At 43.6% G+C, this 20,038-nt stretch overlaps 2 protein-coding genes across 5 annotated transcripts in view; one reads left to right on the forward strand and one right to left on the reverse strand.

Moving 5' to 3' along the window:
- Positions 1 to 5,124: 5,124 nt before the first annotated feature.
- LOC131382099 (CDK5 and ABL1 enzyme substrate 2-like) lies at positions 5,125 to 6,499 on the reverse strand. Its single transcript, XM_058432243.1, has 3 exons — positions 6,421 to 6,499; positions 5,965 to 6,257; positions 5,125 to 5,849 (listed from the first exon to the last, which is right to left on the reverse strand). Exons 1-3 carry the CDS (start codon positions 6,497 to 6,499, stop codon positions 5,586 to 5,588), a joined length of 636 nt encoding a protein of 211 aa, XP_058288226.1. The 3' UTR covers positions 5,125 to 5,585.
- Positions 6,133 to 20,038, forward strand: part of CMTR1 (cap methyltransferase 1) — a 48,051-nt gene continuing 34,145 nt past the window's right edge. For 2 of the 4 annotated variants that reach the window (XR_009211278.1, XM_058432294.1), the window contains exons 1-4: positions 6,133 to 6,292; positions 8,543 to 8,681; positions 16,584 to 16,735; positions 19,155 to 19,313. Coding sequence is in view for 3 of the 4 variants with exons in the window: in XM_058432294.1 (XP_058288277.1) it covers positions 8,549 to 8,681; positions 16,584 to 16,735; positions 19,155 to 19,313 (444 nt within the window). In the remaining variant the exon portion in view is untranslated. Of the gene's footprint in view, positions 6,392 to 8,542; positions 8,682 to 16,583; positions 16,736 to 19,154; positions 19,314 to 20,038 lie in introns of all 4 variants that reach the window. The other 2 variants (XM_032140342.2, XM_058432293.1) reach the window with 2 other exon arrangements.

Below are 20,038 nucleotides of genomic sequence, written 5' to 3' on the forward strand. Positions count from 1 at the left end.
AGCTGTTTGTAAGCTGCTCCAGGAACATGTGCACCGCTGTCTGCCATATGGCTGAGTGGTGGTGGATGAGTAGCTGCTGCTGTGCTAAGAGCTGAAATGAACTAAAATTAACCACAATTTACCATCCTTGCCTTCCTCTGGACGTTGCAAGCCCTTATTAGACTCCGGAGTCCCATAATAGTTACATCAGACAAATTCCACCAGCACAATTTTTGTCTAGGTGAGAAGCCATATTCCTGCTGCTTCCTACTCTGCCATCTTCCCAGAATCCTCTCCACCCAATTTTGGCAATTTTGCTAGTATTCTCATTGTTTTTATGGAAGATTATATTTCAGAGGTCCTTACTTCGCCTTTCCAAAAAGGACAATTCCAGAATAACTTTCACAGTGTATTTAGAATTAATATTTTACCACTTTCAGTGGAATGCAGAAACCTTACTGCCTTATAGATCCCTTCACCCTTCCCCATTTATGTGGTAGTTATCATATGTGTTACATTTACACACACTGGCAACTTTATCAGACAATGTTATATGTTTTGCTTTTAATCATCAGGTATATTTGTAAGAACTTAAAAGGAGAAAAATAGCCTATTATATATCTACCTAGCTATTTACCACTTTTATTGCTTTTTCTTCATTCCTGACATTTCCAGTTTTACTCTGCTATCATTTCTTTTCAGCCTGAATAACTTCCTTTAGGCTTTATTTTACAAAGTGTGGCTGGTGATGAATTCTCTTAGTTTTTCTTCCTCTGAGAATCTCTTTAGTTTGCTTTCATTCTTGAAGGATATTTCTACTGGATATAGAATTCCAGGTTGACTGTTCTTTTCTTTCTGGACTTGAAATGTTTTGTGTCACTACTTTTTTGGCTTCCATGGTTTCTGATGTAAGATTCATAGTCATTCTAATTGTTTTTCCCCTAAATGTGATACATAGTTTTGTCAGCCTAAATAACAGAGAGAGAGAGAGAGAGAAACTCTCCAAAAAAGAAGCTGTGTTTATTCAGGAATAAGCATTGCAATGGGAATACAGCTGCCACAGTAAATAATGTGTGTATTCAGACAGGTAAAGGGAGACCAAAAATTTTTTAGGAAAAATGAGGAGGGTTACATAAATGTTTCAAGACAATTATCCTTCACTACAAGGATCCTTAATAACAAGGATGGTGTCACTGCAAGTTTGGACAGGCAGTTGTTAGGCAGTTGTCCTTGCAGAAGTATGTTGTTGTTGTTGTCGTTGTTAGGTTGTGATGACTTTTGTGGAAGACTGTGATTTTTGCAGAGTCTTTTGTGATAGTTCTTGTTATCAGGCATTTATGCATGAGAACTCTCCCTTTGTGGGTTCCCTGGCTCTGTCTGTCAGAGTTTTGTTTTTTTGAGATGGAGTCTCACTCTGTGACCCAGACTGGAGTGCAGTGGTGTGATCTCAGCTCACTCCAGCCTCCACCTCCCGGATTCAAGCGATTCTCCTGCCTCAGCCTCCTGAGTAGCTGGGATTACAGATGTGCGCCACTGCACCTGGCTAATTTTTGTATTTTTAGTAGAGACAGGGTTTCACCATGTTGGCCAGGCATGTCTTGAGCTCCCAACCTCAGGTAATCCACCTGCCTTGGCCTCCCAAAGTGCTGGGATTACAGGCATGAGCCACCACACCTGGCCTGTCAGAGTTTTAAACATGAGTGACTCCATTTTGATTCTGACAACTTTCTCTGGCTGTTTTTAAGATAGTTTATTTGGCTTTAGTTTCCAGCAGTTTCGTTACGATGCATTGGGAGTGGATTTCTTTGGGTATTTACTATTTGGGAATTTCTGAGCTTTTTGAGTCTGTAAATTTATGCCTTTTTCCCATTGTTTGGAAATGTTTAACCATTATTTCTTCAAATATTTTTTAGCGCCAAATATTTTTTCTACCTCCTTTTCTTTGTAGGACTCTGATGACATAAGTATTGGATCGTTTGGTATTGTTCCCTGGGTCCCTGAGGCTGTCCTCACTTTTTTTTTCCATTTGTTTTTCACGTTTGATAATTTTCATTGATCTATCTTCGAGTTTAGTGACTCCCTCCACCCCCATCATCATCATTCTGCTATTGAACCCATCTAGTGAAATTTTTGTTTTTGTTACTGTACTTTTTAATTCTAAAATTTCCATTTGGTTCTTTCTGCAGAGACTCATTATCTTTCTATTCATTTTTTAAGAGTCTCACTCCTGTGTTTTAGGTTACGGTTATAATAGCTATTCTTTAAATTGTGGTAAAAAACACAACATAAAATTTACCATCTTAACCATTTTTAAGTGTTGTTGAAAGAAAAACTTTACATAAATAAAATTTAGCAGAGATTATTTGAGAAAAGAAACAATTCATGAATTGGGAAGCATCCCAAACCAGTAAAGGTTCAGAGAGCTTTACCTACCAATGGAGGCATGCAGTATTTATAGACAGAAAAAGGAAGTGACATATGAAAATAACCTGATTGGTTACAGTTTGGCATTTGCCTTATTTGGACATATTTTGGCAGTTTGCATCCCCATGACTGACTGAAAGTTTACCTGCTATGATTAGCCCGGACTCAGATACTTGTTACAAGAATATACTCTCGGGAGGCCAAGGCAGGCGGATCACAAGGTTAGGAGTTCAAGACCAGCCTGGCCAATATGGTAAAACCCCATCTCTACTAAAAATACATAAATTAGCCAGGCGTGCTGGCATGTGCCTATAGTCCCAGCTACTCAGGAGGCTGAGGCAGGAGAATTGCTTGAACCCGGGAGGTGGAGGTTGCAGTGAGCTGAGATTGTGCCACTGCACTCCAGCCTGGACGACAGATCGAGACTCCATCTCAAAAAAAAAAAAAAAAAAAAAAAGAATATACTCTCAAGTTAGGTTACAGTTTGTTTACATATTGTTAGATTACATCATGTATGGAGGGAGATTTAACCCAAATGTAATTTAACAGTGTACAGTTCAGCAGTGTTAACTATATTCACATTGTTGTGCAAAATATGTGCATTTTAGGTTGCCTTTTAGTACCAGTTGGGAGAAAACAAAGGGGAAAAAGATTGGGAAACTCACTCTTGATTTGACAGTTCTTTGACTTCTGGTTTCCTTTCTCCATATTTCTGCCATTTACTTTATACTTTACCATTTACTTTTCAGAATCCTCAGATAGTTATTCCATGCATTCTGTCTAAGGTTTTAAATTACATTCAGTGGGAGAAACAGAATGAAATGTGTTGTTTCAATTTTGACAGGAATTGGAAATTTCTGTTTTTCTTTTTATTCTTGGGTATTTTATATATATACGTGTGTGTGTGTGTGTGTGTGTGTGTATATATAAAAGAGATAAGTCATTTGTCAGATATATGTATTGTGAATCCTTTCCTCTCATTCTGTGGTTTGATTATTCAATGTCTTAATGGTGTCTTTTGTTGAGTAGAAGCCTTTTATTTTGATGAACTCCATTTTATCATTATTTTTCTTTCTGATTAATGCTCCCTGGGTCCCATGTAAAAAAAAAATCTTTGTCTACCCTAAGTCTGCAAAAATATTTTCCTATGTTTTCTGTTATAAGTTTTATCATTTTAGGTTTTATGTTTAGGTCTATGATCTATCTTAACTTAATTTGCATTTGGCATAAAGTGAGAATCAAAGTGGGCCGAGCATGTTGGCTCATGCCTGTAATCCCGGCACTTTGGGAGGCTGAGGTGGGCGGATCACGAGGTCAGGAGATCAAGACCATCTTGGCTAACACGGTGAAACCCTGTCTCTACTAAAAATACAAAAAATTAGCCGGGCGTGGTGGCAGGCGCCTGTAGTCCCAGCTACTCAGGAGGCTGAGGCAGGAGAATGGCGTGAACCTGGAGGCGGTGCTTGCAGTGAGCCGAGACTGCGCCACTGCACTCCAGCCTGGGCGACAGAGCAAGACTCCATCTCAAAAAAAAAAAAAAAAAAGATTCAAAGTTCATGTTTCCCTATATATTTATCTGGTTTTTCCAGCACTATTCATTGGGTATACTCATATACATTAAAAAATAAAATTTAACTTTAACTTGACTATATTTTGAATGCATTCTCTCATTATTTAACGCTTTACATAAAAATTAAATCATTAAATTTGCTAAATATGTTAACTTTTTCAATATAACTCATTTCGTATACCTTATTTTATACCCTTCAAATTATTATTTTGAGAACGGGTCCATAAGCTTTACAAGATTACCAAAAGTGTTCGTGTCACAATGCATATTAAGAAGCCTTAGTGAGGTGGAAAGGACACTAAGCTTTAGAACATAGAGAACTAGGTAAATACCTGTTTGCTGCTTCCTAGCTCTGTAACCTTGAACATATCACTCAACCTTCATTCATATTCCACACTTCCACAGATTCAGTAAATATCTATTGAGCACTGACCACCAGCCTCTGTTAAATCTTGTGAATTTAATACAGACAGACAATCTTTCCTGTACAGAGTTTACAGCTGAGTCAGGGAGGCAGATGAATCCACAGGCCATTACACAACACTGTGGTAAGTGCTTTGATAGTGGAAGGACAGAGTGCTTTAGGAGCTCAGAGGTGGGGCTCCCAACCTAGACTTGTGACATCAGGAAATATTTCGAGATGAGGACACTAAAGTGAGCCCTGAGGGATAAATGGACATTAGCCCAGCAAAGAGGAGAAGCATGATCCAGGCAGGGGCCTGAACTCTTAAGAGACATGGCATATTTTGTTTTGTTCTGTTCTGTTTTTGAGATGGAGTCTGGCTCTGTTGCCCAGGCTGGAATGTAGTGGCGCAATCTCTGCTCACTGCAACCTCTGCTTCCCAGGTTCAAGCGATTCTCCTGACTCAGCCTACTGAGTAGCTGGGACTATAGGCGCGCACCACCACACCCAGCTACTTTTTTTGTATCTTCAGTAGAGACAGGGTTTCACCATGTTGGCCAGGCTGGTCTCGAACTCCTGACCTCAGGTGATCCATCCGCCTCAGCCTCCCAACGTGCTGGGATTACAGGCGTGAGCCACCGCGCCCGGCGGAGACAGGGCATGTTTGATAAACTGAGAAGAGTCAGCATGGGGAGAACTAAGGGATAGTAGTACAAGGCATACCTGAAGAAGGGGTCATGCTGGAGGGTCTGTGAGGCCATTTTAAGGACATTAGCTTTATTCTAAGAGCAATGGGACATCATTGATGGATTTTAATCATTGATAGGTTGTGACAGGATCAGGTTTAATTAATTAGTTAATTTTAAATTCCCTTCTTTTCACAGGTGTTGAAAATTTTAAAAATCACTTTGGTTTTGTGAAGAACGCATTAGAGGGATCACAACTGGAGACAGTCGCGGGAGTTTGGAGGTTACTGGAGAAATTCTGCCGAGAGGGGGTGAGTGCATGAATTGTGGTAATGGGGATGGGGGTGAATGGATGGATTTGAAAGACAATTAGGAGGTAAACGCAATTAAGTGTATGAGAAGCTTTGGGGTATGAAGAAGAGGGAGACTCCTCAGATTTCTAGCTGGACCAACAGGATGGATGGCAGCGCCCTTCACCAGGAAAAAAGTGAGCTGATGGGAAAACATAAGGTGAAATTTGAATTCATGGGGTTTGAGGTGACCGAGTGAAGATGTCCAACAGACGTTTGGCCATATTGGCCTGAAAATCAGAAGAGAGGTTTGAGATGGAGAGCCAACTGTGTCCATATGGTAAGATGCTATAGGCGGCATTCCTTCTTTCCTCCCGTCCTTCGTTCAAAATCTGTTGAGATGTCCCATAGGCTGGATGCTGGGGATACAGCAGGGAACAAGAACACTGCGTTCGCTCAACCAGTTTACCATCTACCTCTCTGAGCTTGTTCTTAGTCTGCAAAATGAAGATAATGATAAGATTAAGTAAGATGAGGTCGTGTGAGGGCACCTAGCACTTATAATTTTTGTATTGGTTTCTCTTCCTCAGAGCCGAAGGAAGCGATAGTGACTTTTGCTTTTGCAGCCTTTTCCGGGCGGCTTTTCCGCGCAGGCGCCCCCGGACCTCCCAGGTTGCAGGGCGGAGCCGGCCAGAACCTCAGCGGCCTTTCCCGGGGCCGGGACCCGGCCGGGGGAGGACCAAGCCGCGGCGCTGTCCGTGACGTCATCAGGCTGCGCTGCCCGCAGTACCGGACCCGAGCGCGACGGTGCCGCCGGCGGACCTGGGCCGGCTTGTGGGGAAACGAAACTGAGGGAGGAGGCGGCGGCTCTGGCAGCGGCGGCGACAGTGTCGGCCTGACCCCCGCTGCGCTCCCCGGCAGCTCGCTCTCTCCCCTCAGCGTGAGTGCCGACGCGCGGCCCGGGGGGAGCAAGCGGGCGGGCGCGCGGGCTCAGCATCCCTCTCCCCTCCACCGCCGCCTGGGCCCCCCACCCGCGGTCGTGAGTCTCCTCGCCTTCTGGCCCCTTACGTCTTCCCTCCTCCTCCCACCCCCAACGCCGGCTCCCTGGAGCCCGAGCTGCCGCTGACACACGTCTCTGCGCACACATTCACACGCTCACGTTATCTTCAAATGAAGGGACTGGCCGAGGGGACATGGGAGCTTTTCTCTCTGTGATTAGGGGTGGCAGTGCCAAACCGAGGCCCAGGGAGAGAAGACTGCAGAGGGGATTTGAACCCCTTCTGTTCGGAAGCAGCAGGTAGAACCAGGCCGCCTGCCTTCCGCTTAGAAGTTCCCTGCCAGAGCATTCTGCTGGCGTGTGTGGGTCACTTGAGCTGGGCACTGCTTAGCTGTGTGGCCTTCCCCTCTGCGGCCGCAGTCCTTTCCAGTGGAAGATGGTAGGGTTGGATGAGATGATTTGGAAGGCCCAAATCTAAGGTGATGTGGTTTGGGGAGGAGCATCCGCCTCTCCTGCCTTTCACACAACTATTCAATACAGTCCGCTTTGAGTTTGCTGTGCTTCCAGTCTGCCCCCGAGTCACTTAAGAATTAAAAGCTTTTAGCGCTTGCAATGGCTAGAAGCAAGCTCTGTGATGAGCCTTCCTTTAGCTCACCCTGGGGACCTTTTGGGGGTATTTAAGACTACGGCTTAAAGTGAAATGCGGCTTAGCTTGGTCTTGCTTTCTGTTTGCTTAGTGTCTCCGGTTCTTCTCTGGGACAGCCCCTGCCTGTATCTAGTAAGAGGCTGCTTTCTCAGGAAGGTGGCGATTGTGCATTGGGTTGATTGGCTCTTCCTTGAGTTGGAGAGAACCGAAACATGTGATCCAGGGTTTTATGAGGTTGGGGGGATCAGTGACACTTTTGGGTTTCAGTGCTTTATTGCTGTACCTCGCCTTCCCTAAGGATTGTTTCCCAGCTGGTCGCCCACCCTGTATTGAGTCCTCTTTTCTGAGTTCTCTACAGCCAGTCAGTTGTGTGTAAGCCACGCTGTATTCACTACTTCTCTTGCTTGCTCTTTAACTTGATGATTCCATAAGATTGCAGGGTTTCATAATCACTTCATTCCATCTCATTTTTTTCTTGTGCTTATCTCTCATGTACCTAACCATGGGGATGGATGATTGATGGTGGCATGGTGCCTGTTTCCTTTCTTTCTTTCTTTCTTTTTTTGAGACGGAGTCTTGCTCTGTCGCCCAGGCTGGAGTGCAGTGGTGTGATCTCGGCTCACTGCAACCTCCGCCTCAGCAATTCAAGCAGTTCTCCTGAGTAGCTGGGACTACAGGCATGTGCCACCACCCGGCTAATTTTTGTGTTTTTTTTTGCCAGAGATGGGGTTTCACCATGTTGGCCAGGCTGGTCTTGAACTCCTGACCTCAGGTGATCCGCCTGCCTCATTCTCCCAAAGTGCTGGGATTACAGGCGTGAGCCACCGCGCCCAGCCGGTTTCCATTCTTTTTTGTGGAGGTGGATTTCTGTCCTTAAAATTGTTGTTTTCGTAACTCAGTTCTGTGGTATAGCTACCTCCAGTCCCAATAACTTTCCCACTCTTGTGTTTCCTCAGTCTTAAGCCATTCACTGCTTCCATTCCTTACTCTGCTTAAAAACTTTCCCAATTCTTTCATGTTTTCAAACATTACGAAGTAAACCAAAACCAGTATTTTTATGATATTATGTAATTTCTTAATTGTTTTGGTAAAATAATGCTGATGAAACAGTCATTCTGGGATGGTCCCTTCACCTTGGGAATATTGGTTAATATTTATTAGGTTTTATAGTTCATTTTCAGTGTACATTGTCATGCATGGCCAATATTGCATCAAAAGTGTAGAATAACTACAGGTACCAAGGCTTTTTCTCCCAGTGGCTTGTGGAGTTGATCCATGACTTTCTGTTATCTGACACCAGTGGCCCAGGGCTCTCTCAGTCTGTGAGCACCACATTTTCCAGTAAAACAGCTATTATTGAAAACCAACACTTGGCTAGCATCCTTCCTAGACCTCATTCTGAGGAAGAGGCTATCCAAGTGCTGGCACTGGAAGATGTGTAGAGTTGCCAAATCTCATCCCATTGATGATTTACACTTTGGAATCCCTGCTGTGATCCCAGTGGCTCTGACCCAAGGGCAGCTGACTGACTGGATTTATGGTTACAGTTAACGATGAAGAGGAGAACTGACCCAGAATGCACTGCCCCCATCAAGAAACAGAAAAAAAGAGTTGCAGAGCTTGCCCTGAGCCTCAGCTCCACGTCCGATGATGAACCTCCCTCCTCTGTCAGTCATGGAGCAAAAGGTACGTGTGCTTGTGTGGTCCGAGGCCACTGGCCATCTGGTTATTTGAACACACAGTGTCTGATCTAGGTGGAGCAGACTATAATCCACTGCCCCTTGGTCTCTTGGGGAAAATTAGGAATACTCTACAGAGAGATGTTGGCTATAGACTCTTTTCCCTTCTGCCATTCTCCGACTAAGAGTGGGGAAACTTGTTTTAAATAAAAAATGGTAATTTTTCCAGAAGTTGCTTTCTGTTGGTTGTCCTTCAGTAGGTGGCACTCTTGCTGCCTTAAACCAGTTAGAAGTAGTGGTGAGCATTGAGTGCTCTGTGCCCTTAATAGCTGTTAATTATCCTGGGGCTCTTTTGTAAGGGAGGGCCTCTTTGCTGCAGCCATCGAGCCTAATTTTCACTTTTTTTGCATGCATACTGTTTTCTCAATTCCTTCAGCAGTTGTGGTCAGAAACATCCAACTGTACTGGGGCATTGCTGTGTTCACTGTTTGCATTAATCGTCAAAGATTTCACTAATCTGGTTGAAACTAGCATTTTGCTTTGCCTGTCTTTTAGGGTTATTCACAGTTTCCATAGATGCTTTCTGAGAAATGGTAAAATGTCTGGGAGCTTGCCTCACTTACCTCAAGGTAAATTTGCATTTACCTTGACTTGCCAGCTGTATTAGTTTCCTAGGGCTACTGTAACAAATTACTACAACCTGGGTGACCCAAAACAACGGACATTTATTCTCTTACAGTTCTGGAGGCTAGTAGTCCAGAATCAAAGTGTTGGTGGGGCCATGTTCCCTCAAAGGCTCTTGGGAAGACCTTCCTTACCACTTCTAGCTTCTGCTGGCTGCTGGCATTCCTTGGTGTTCCTTGGCTTGTGGTAGCATAACTCCAGTCTCTGCCTCTACCTTTCCTCTGTGTGTGTCTGTATCCAAATTTCCCTCTTCTTATAAGGACGTCGGTCATTGGATAGGGCCTACTGTAATCTATTATTACATTTGATGTAATCAGGAAAGACCCTATTTCCAAATTAGGTCACATTTACAGGCTTTGGGGAGGATACCATATTCAACCCAGCACACCAGCAGGCTTACATATTGGATCCTCTGTTGGATCACTGGGAAATTGGAATGAAATTTCGTAACAGATTGGTGACTGAAAGGGTGTGAAGCACCCTTTGAAGGTAGTAGGAAGTACAGTTTATTCACAAGTGATAAGCTTATTGAAGGGCAGTTACTCATCAGCGGCTACTGAGAAGCTGGTCCAGAGAGAAGCTTGACAGGCGGTACAGTGAATGGAGCATTGGTATTGCTGTAGTCCAGGCTGGATAAGAGACTCACTTGCAACTTTGTGTGTGGAGGTGTTCACGCCTTTAAAGCAAGCTTGTCCAACCTGCGGCCTGTGGGCTAATGTGGCCTAGGATTGCTTTGAATGGGACCCAACATAAATTCGTAAACTTTCTTAAAACATTATGAGATTTTTGGGGGATTTTTTTTTTTTTTAAAGCTCATCAGCGGGCCAGGCGCGGTGGCTCACGCTCGTAATCCCAGCACTTTGGGAGGCCGAGGCGGGCGGATCACGAGGTCAGGAGATCAAGACCATCCTGGCTAACACGGTGAAACCCAGTCTCTACTAAAAAATAGAAAAAAGTAGCCGGGCGAGGTGGCAGGCGCCTGCAGTCCCAGCTAGCTACTCGGGAGGCTGAGGCAGGAGAATGGCGTGAACCCGGGAGGCAGAGCTTGCAGTGAGCCGAGATCGCATCACTGCACTCCACGGAGCGAGAGTCCGTCTCAAAAAAAAAAAAAAAAAAAACTCTCATGCTGTCATTAGTGTATTTCATGTGTGGCCCAAGACAATTCTTCCAGTGTCGCCCAGGGAAGCCAAAAGATTGGACACCTCTGCTTTAAAGTCACAGTAGATTCCAAGGTAGGTAGGAATTGAAGTTCCTGAGTAGGAGGGCAAAAACTTATTGCACGCGATGGTTCTGGAGATTCTTGAGGAAAGGGAATTTTACCTCTCACCTGGAATTGGAGCAGCTTGGTGAAGATAGAATCTCCTTGGATAGGGGTACTGGGAGAGATGGCCTGTAAGGGAAAAAGAGAGAGCGTGTCTGGGGAACAAGCGATGCCTGGTTCTAAGTGGATCTTGGGGGACATTTGCTCTCAAGTAACATCTCTTTGAAGTAAGGAAAGGACAACTCCCAGGTAAAAGAAGGTAAGTGTATAAGGGCAAGGATCCTTCAAGGAAACCATTCTGATTTAAATCTCAAGCTTTTGTGACTGAATTGAGATTACTCTTCCCTCTTCTCTGGAAGTGGTACTATATGACTCAGTCAGGATTGACTATTGCTGTTGTGTGTGTAGAATGGAAATCCAGGCTGGGCATGGTGGCTCATGCCTGTAATTCTAATACTTTTGGAGGTCGAGGTGGACGGATTGCTTGAGCCCGGGAGTTTGAGACCAGCCTGGGGAACATGGTGAAAACCCACCTGTACAAAAAATACAGATATTAGCTGGGCATGGTGGCATGCACCTGTAGACCCAGCTACTCGGGAGGCTGAGCTGGGAGGATCACTTGAGCCCAGGAGGTAGAGGTTGCACTGAGTCAAGATTATGCCGCTGCACTCCAGCCTGGGCATCAGAGCAAGACCCTATCTCAAAAAGAAAAAAAAAGGAATGGAAATCCAGAGGTGTCCAGTTCCTTGTATGTGTCTGGCAAGAGGCCACTTGGTCCTTTCATTTGCAGAAAATGAGATGGGAAGCAGAGGCAAACCAACATTTCTAGATTTCCCTAGGTTAGTTTATTTTAGGAAGGGGCAGCTCTGCATTGACACAGAAACTGAGGGCAGTATCTTTATCAGCAAGACTGCTGCCTGTGCCTTCTTTCCCACCATGCCTAGCCTGGAGCAAAAGCTCAGTAGATAGTTACTGAATAGAACTGATGAAAGGCAACAATAGTATCTTTTCCAAGAAGCTTAAAATGCGTCACAGTTTTCATTTTGCCTATCTCTTCCAGTCTGCGGAAGATCATTTCATTAAGTACTTAGCATTTATATCATCTGTGTTCTGTATCAAATTCTCTTAGGTGTCCCCTGGACAGTATACCCTGGTGGTTTGCTGTCTACATATCCCCTGAAATGTATATGCAGTTTTCCTATTCAAATCATTCTATTAAAGCGGGGGTGTTTCCATTTACTGCAGCCACTTCTACCTGAACATAATGTTCAAGTAGATGATTGAAAAATGCTCTTTAGGGAGGACAATTAGAAAAACAAAACAGTAGTTACTATTTCCGTCTGTGTGGACCTTATTTTTTCCTCCTCTGCTAAATCAATGTGATGACTCATTATTAGATCTATTTAGTTTAATCAGTGTGTTTATTTTCCATTATTCACATGGTAGCTGCATTGCCAGGTCAAAGACTGACGTCTGGCCAGAGTAAAGAAGAAAAGGGATGTTGTTGTCATGGCCACTGTTGCATCATGTGATCTTTTGAGTAGTTTCAAAGGAGTTTGAAGGTATTTTCAAGTGTAAATACATTCTTACAAATTTGCTATCAAATAACTTTTTGAAGTAAGGAGAGGCAGATGAGGTCATTTTGTTCTTTTTGGTTGTTTTTCACGGGGAAACTATGGGCTAGACCCTAAGAAAATTCCTTCTCTCCTTAGCTGTGCATCTAGTGTAGGCTCCTAGCCCTGCTGCAGCCAGTTGCTTTGGAAGTTGCCAGCCTCCTTCACCAGTATCACATTAAAGGCGCCTTCCTTTCCACCAGGTTTAATTCTTTCCTAAATAGGCTATTTGCCCTGAAACACCATCGCTTTCCTGTCAGCCCAGATTCATGACCTTAATCAAAAGCTTCCTTTATCGGTATCTGTTTAAATTGCTCTAACAAGTTACCATTTGTCTGGCATGAAGGAGAAATTGAGTCTTTAAGCAGGAATGAGTTTATTTCACAACAGTTGTTAAGCAGGATGTGATGTTTATTAAAATTCATAATTTATTTTTCTGTATCTGTATGCTGCTCACCTTGGCCATTAGTGGTTGGAGCTGCCCCTCTTTGTTGTCACTGTCATTTTTTAAACATAGTATATGTATTCTTTTTCTTTTTTTAGAGACAGGGTTTCACTATGTTGCCCACACTGGCCATGAACTCTTGAGCTCAGGTGATCTTCCTACCTCAGCCTCCCAAGTAGCTGGGACTACAGGCACATGCCACTGTGCCCAGCTTGTCACTGCCAATTTTAATCTTGGCATGTTTGTCCCATTGCTGTATTGCCATGTGAAAAATTTTGCCAACAGCCAGGAGACCTCTGTTTCCTCTGTAAAGTTGAACCTTTCTTCCTTGTAATGACTTAATAGTGATTTCTATCAGCTGGAGGAGAAATCTTAAAACCGCACATACTGTTTTGGGCTCTCTGGTAGGTTTTAGGAGGGAGCTCCCCAGGAGGTAAATGGGAATGCCATCCAGCTTTGGCAAATTCTTACTGAAACTGATGAGTTTAATAGACTGACCTTATTACTCCTATTAATTTACAACCTCATTACAAAATTATCTGCTCAATGTTTGCTAAATTCTTTATCAGTCTTGAGAAGCTAAGCCTCCTGTTTAGTTCCTGCTGCAGCCGTGACAGTTGTCTCCCTTTCATATGAAAAGAGTAGCCTCAAAGGCCCCTGAGTAAGAATAAGTAGTGGCTGTGGCAGTCTGTGGACATCAGGAATAATCTAGGGAACTTTGGCTTAAAGCGTGTCAAGCTGAGAAGTGGTCTCCTATACCACGTGAATAAAAGAAAAAAATAAGACTTATTTGCTTATCTAGCACACTTCTTGATCTTTACAAGGAATTGCCTAGTAGGGTGATATTTTACTCCCATTAACCTCACTCTTAGAACCTGGAAAGGACAATGTACATTAGGTAACACCTTGGGAGGAAGAGTAGGAGGGAAAAATCTTTGTGCCAAAGTCTGGTACTGGAATTTTACACCAGAGTCACCACTGATTTGCTTAGTGAGCCTTCCACTCAAATTTGGTTCTCCCTGTCATTTTTGCCCAGAGATATTCTGAAGACAGAAGGAAACAAAAGATCTCTCTTTGAGATCTTAGGGTGGCAGGAACCCTGTGTGCCCAGGAATGTTATTTGTACTATTTCTGTGCTCATTGTTGGGCCCTCAGGCAAATCTAACAGCCTGGCAACTCTTTAGAGCTGGAGCAAGGGCGTACTCTCCTTTGAGAAGGATACCAGGTTTTCAGACTTTTTCATAGGTAGACCTATGAATGTCCAGATTGCTGGTGAAAGGAATAGCAACTGATTTAGCCTTGTAGCTTGTGATTAGTCAGGACCCTGGATCCCTGGACTGCCCAAGAGGAACTTTAGGGCTGTGCTTAGGGAGCTGCCCACATTCCTGGTACCACCTGTTTCTGTATTAAGCAGTGCAGGTTGAAGGCATGAAAGCAACTGAGTGAAGAGAATCCATACCTTTGGAAGTGCAGTTTTTTAGCATGTGGGCACTCTGTTGCAGAGTGCATCTCTCTCCTCTGCGTGGGAGAATAGATGAGAGGCCCTGGAACAGTCTTGAGCCATTTAGAAGGCCTTTCCCCTCAGATTTGCTACTCTTGGAAGATTTCTCTGGAAAGGAACCAACCTCTTCCCAAGGCTTGGAGTGGTAATCTATTTATTTATAGCTTTTTTTACCCTAATTTTCTTTTTCTTTTTTTTTTGAGACAGAGTTTAGCTCTTCTTGCCCAGGCTGGAGTGCAATGGCTCGATCTCGGCTCACTGCAATCTCCACCTCCTGGGTTCAAGTGAATCTCCTACCTCAGCCTCCCGAGTAGCTGAGATTACAGGCATGTGCCACCACGCCTGGCTAATTTTGTATTTTTAGTAGAGACGGGGTTTCTCCATTTGGGTCAGGCTGGTCTTGAACTCCTGACCTCAGGTGATCTGCCCACCTCGGCCTCCCAAAGTGTTGGGATTACAGGCATGAGCTACTGTGCCTGGCTCCTGATTTTCAAAGTAACACATTCTTGTGTCTCACAAATGCAGAAAATGCAGGAAAATGCAAAACAAAAGAAATATCAGTTTACCTCTCAGTTTCCATGGTTACTCATTCTTAGTGGTCTGGATTTTCTGAGTGGCACACTCTGGCACTCTGACGTTTGCCAGATTGGTTCATGTAAGCAAGTCAACTCGATTAAGAGAATTGGAGAGCCACCATAAAGGGAAGGGCAGATTTTGTGCCTCTCATACAGGGACTTTCTCAACCAAAATTTCTCCTTGCTGACTTATTAGGAGCCAGAATTTTGGTTTTAAGTTTATTCTTTCACACACGTTCACCTGTCTTTTCTTTCTTTCTTTTGTAAAATGTTGTATCCTTGAGAATGCATATTAACCTTATCTATTAGATTTTTAATAGATAAGGGTTGTTACTTTTGCACAGTACCCCATTACATGTTGGGTACAAACTATGGGTGACATAGTTCCTGCCCTCCAGGAGTGACCCTTTCCAGTGGGGTCAGCAGGTGGCAAACAATAACTGGCTCTAAGGCAATGTGATGAGTGCTCTGCCAGTGACACTGGTGCTACTGGAGCACAGTAGAGGGGATCATCAGTTAGGCCTGGAGTGCTGGGGAAAGCTTTGTTCTTCTTGAATGTCAACTCTTAGCAGGTTTTGGTTCTGGTAGGGAAATGGATGGATTGCTTAAGATTGGCTTCAGAATTATAATGTATTCTTCAAGTTAGAAATATCTGAATAGTGACCACCTCGGGTCTATTAAAAAATGTTTTACACACTGCCGTCTGTGACTTTCCTTCAGTATTTCTCACAAGCAGCCAAGTTTTGAATCAGCACCCTTTCTGAGTGGTGTCCCTTCTTCTTCAAAGGAATTATGCCACATTGCTAAGTCAGTATTTTCATATTTATTTTAAATTTTAATAGATAATATATTCACATGGTTCATAAGTCAAAAAATATAAAAAGATAGCCAGTGTAAACTTTCGTGGTATAAAAATGTAAATCAAGTTTCACTTTCGCTTTCACTAGTTCCAAGTAATTGTTTTGGTATTCTGTCTCCAAGTGCTAACCCCTGAATGTGTGAATAATCACTTTTATTGGTCTTCTTGTATATCGTTCCTTCCAAAAGCAAATGTTAGCCTTATAATGGAATCGTTGAAAATGGAATCAGGCATCAATGTTTGGATATTGATGTTCAAATAATAACCACCAGCAGCAGAAATAACAATCATATCTTCAGTAAATACACTTTATATTTGACAATGTACTTTCTTTTTTTTTTTTTTTTGAGATGGAGTCTCATTCGTTTTGCCCAGACTGGAGTGCAGTAGTGCAATTCCGGCTCACTGCAACCTCTGCCTCCCGGGTTCAAGCAATTCTCCTGCCTCAGCCTCCCAACTAGCTTGGATTACAGGCACGCACTACCACACCCGGCTAATTTTTGTATTTTTATTAGAGATAGGGTTTCACCATGTTGGCCAGGCTGATCTTGAATTCCTGACCTCAAGTGATCCGTCCACCTCAGCCCCCTGGAGTGCTGGGATTACGTGTGAGGCACCATGCCCAGCCAACAATGCATTTTCAAATACGTTATTTCATTTAATCTTTAAACAATCCTGTGAGGCAGGTATTGCCATCTCAGTTTTGTAGTGGAGGAAATTGAAAGGGTGGGGAAGGAAAACTATTATTTTTGAGCTCCCATTGTGTCAAGTCCATTAGGAACTTTCAGTAGTGACTTGCTCAAGATTACCTAGCTAGTAAGAGGTAGAGAATAGATTTGACCTTGGGTCATTTAATGAACTTTATATGTGCATTGTGTATACTGAACAGTAGTTGAATAAATGAAACTTGGACTTCTGGAGGTTATTTTGTGCCATAAACCTACCTAAACATTTTCCTTTTTCTTTTTCAGCATCTACTACAAGCCTTAGTGGGTCTGATAGTGAGACGGAGGGGAAACAACACAGCTCTGACTCTTTCGACGATGCATTCAAAGCAGACTCTCTTGTGGAGGGAACTTCTTCTCGCTATTCCATGTATAATAGCGTCTCCCAGAAGCTTATGGTATGTCAGCGCTTGGGTTGGGTTTCTCAAGCCCCACTAGCGGAGTGAAAGAAGGGCAATTTGTATTGTATGAGAAGAAGAAAAGTTTGGCCATAGGTTTTTCCTTTGCTTTTCAGCTACTGAAATTTAGCAGAGTGTGGCCCACTTGTTGATAGAAGTATCTATCACATTTGTATCATCTATGGGCAGCAACTGCTTAGGCCTGTTTCTGCTGTTCTTTTTTTTTTTATTTATTTTATTTTTTTTATTTTTTTGAGACAGAGTCTTGCTCTGTCACCCAGGCTGGAGTGCAGTGGCGCGATCTCGGCTCACTGCAAGCTCCGCCTCCCGGGTTCACGCCATTCTCCTGCCTCAGCCTCCCGAGTACCTGGGACTACAGGCGCCTGCCACCACGCCCGGCTAATTTTTTTTTGTATTTTTAGTAGAGACGGGATTTCACCGTGGTCTCGATCTCCTGACCTCGTGATCCGCCCGCCTCGGCCTCCCAAAGTGCTGGGATTACAAGCGTGAGCCACCGCGCCCAGCCATATGAATTCTTATTATTAACGTGTGTGAATATACTTCCCTAAACATGGATGTTTGTCAGTGGGTAAAGAAGCTTCATGCTGTGAATTTTTGCTCTAGTGAGTGGTGTCAAAAGAAATGACTAAAATCCTGTTCACTCCCAGATGCCTAAAATAAATGGAAGTATTCCATTTATTCTTTTTCTGAAAGAAAGCCCAATTATCTTTCCAACTTTTATACCTAATTGATGTATCACAAGAAGAATGGTGGCTAGGAAGACCTGCTCATACTCCTTAGTGTATGTGCAAACGTTAGAGAGATCCAAGTTTACCTTCTGTCTAGCTTTAGAAATATTATAGTTGGGCCAGGCACAGTGGCTCACGTCTGTAATCCCAGCACTTTGGGAGGCCAAGGTAGGTGGCTCACTTGAGGTCAGGAGTTCGAGACCAGCCTGGCCAACATGGTGAAACCCCGTCTCTACTAAAAATACAAAAAATTAGCCAGGCATGGTGGCAGGTGCCTGTAATGGCAGCTACTCAGGAGGCTGAGTCAGGAGAATCACTTGAACCCGAGAGGCGGAGGTTGTAGTGAGCTGAGATCACGCCACTGCACTCCAGCATGATTAACAAAGTGAGACTCCATCTCAAAAAATAAAAAAAAAAGAAAGAAAGAAATATTGTAGTTGACCCCTCCATTTTCTCTTGGATTCATTTAAGAATAAGAGTTGTCACTGCTAAAGCCATAGGTCAGGATTCTAGTTTGCAGGCCACAAGATTTGGGGAAGTTAAAGATGGGAAGGCTTGTGATTTAGTCAGCCTGTTTGACCTGGGAGAAGTATTTGTGGCTACCATAGGAATTCCATCCAGCTCTTTAGCTGGTAATCCCCCTTTCAGAAGGAATATAGACCCTCCAGAGAAATTTAGATCTTCTTAGGATTGCAGTTTTTTTTTTTATTAGGCAGGAGTCTGTGGGGTTTGGGATTCAAGTCTCTAATCTTTGGGTATATACCTGGGCCCAGTAACTCTAAAGTTTGGTGAGAACTTACAGATAGTTGTGGCATTTAAAAAACTGTTCTGTCCCAGGGTATTATAGTACCTCCCATACCTCACTTTTTTTTTTTTTTTTTTTTTTGAGGAGATGTGGAGTCGCCCCCCAGGCCGGGGCGGATTGCAGTGGTGTGATCTTGGCTCACTGCAAGCTCTGCCTCCTGGGTTCACGCCATTCTCCTGCCTCAGCCCCCTGAGTAGCTGGGACTACAGGCGCCCGCCACCATGCCCGGCTAGTTTTTTTGTATTTTTAGTAGAGACAGGGTTTCACCGTGTTAGCCAGGATGGTCTCGATCTCCTGACCTCGTGATCCGCCCTTCTCGGCCTCCCAAAGTGCTGGGATTACAGGCTTGAGCCACCGTGCCTGGCCCCATACCTCACTTTTACATGAGGCAAGTTTTTAATCTCTTAAGTGGGCTCCTGCAAAGCCACTTATCCTTGCCTAGTAAGGCTGTTTGACTGGATAAGGGTAAGGTAGAAGTTACAGCTTGAAGCGGTTCCATTTTAAATTATGTTCTCTTTATCAAGTCTACTCTGGATCTATTTCTCACTTAATCAGACAAATTAGCAAATGTCCAATGAGAGATTCATTAAGTACTCTGGGTGCTTTTAATTATGACTATGAGGTCCCTTCTCATTTATCCAATTTCTGGTTGCCCTAGACTTTAACCTCCAGAACAGCCAGCCACTGGGCCCACAGTTATACTGCAGTTATTTATTTATGCTTCTTTTCTTCATTAGGCTAAGACAAACTTTAGACCTTACTCATCTGTTTTTCTTAGGATTTAGCACACTGTTTGGCATGTGATGGGGCTAAATAAATGTCTGTTGAACCTAATTAACTGTGCTCCATTACTTCTCTTTTTCAGGCCAAGATGGGCTTCAGGGAAGGTGAAGGATTGGGTAAATACAGCCAGGGTCGGAAGGACATCGTTGAGGCTTCCAGTCAGAAAGGTCGAAGAGGCTTGGGTCTGACACTCCGGGGCTTTGACCAGGAGCTGAATGTGGACTGGCGAGATGAGCCAGAGGTAAGTGTTAAAGGGAGGAGGAGATGGAAAGCCACTTGTGTTTTTGGATGCATGGCTTTAAGAAGCCGTATCAACAAACTAGAAATCTCCAGAGGCAGTATGAGCAAAGTGGAATTAGTTTTTTATGTGGAAAGTACTGGGGATATCCAGAATGGAAAACAGAAGGCTGGGGGAGATATGGTGGGATGTGGATTTCCTGTTGCATTATAGGACTGTCTAAGACCAGTGGGTAGAAGATGCTTGAAAGGCAGAGTTTGGCTCCATGAAAACTTTAATAAATAGCTACAGCTCTCCACTAGTGGACTAGGCTACCTTGTCAGGCAGTGTGCTCTGTGCTGAAGGTGTTCAGGCAGGCCAAGGGAGCACCCACTCTCTCACTGTGTGAGTAACTGGACTAGGTGCCTTCTAAGAAGACCCTTGTACCTCCCCAGGTTTATGCCATCCAGGTTCTAAATAGGTGCTTTTTTATGCCGCATTGCTTTTCTACTGTGGGTTTAGTCTGCTTACTAGGGTACCAGTTTGTTTTCACCCTGAAGACCAAAGGAAACTCTCATTATCCCTTTTCATGGCACAGATAATGTGAGATTTTATTTTATTCATTTATTTATGTCCTGTCTTATTCCACAAAGGATCTGTAGTGGGTACAATAAAAACACCTAAAAATAACATTGAGATATTACCATTACAGAGTTGAAACTAGAGAAAATGGAACTCAAACATCTAGC

This window comes from Hylobates moloch, unplaced genomic scaffold, assembly GCF_009828535.3.
Source record: "Hylobates moloch isolate HMO894 unplaced genomic scaffold, HMol_V3 SCAFFOLD_20, whole genome shotgun sequence".
NCBI classification, from domain to species: Eukaryota; Metazoa; Chordata; class Mammalia; order Primates; family Hylobatidae; genus Hylobates; species Hylobates moloch.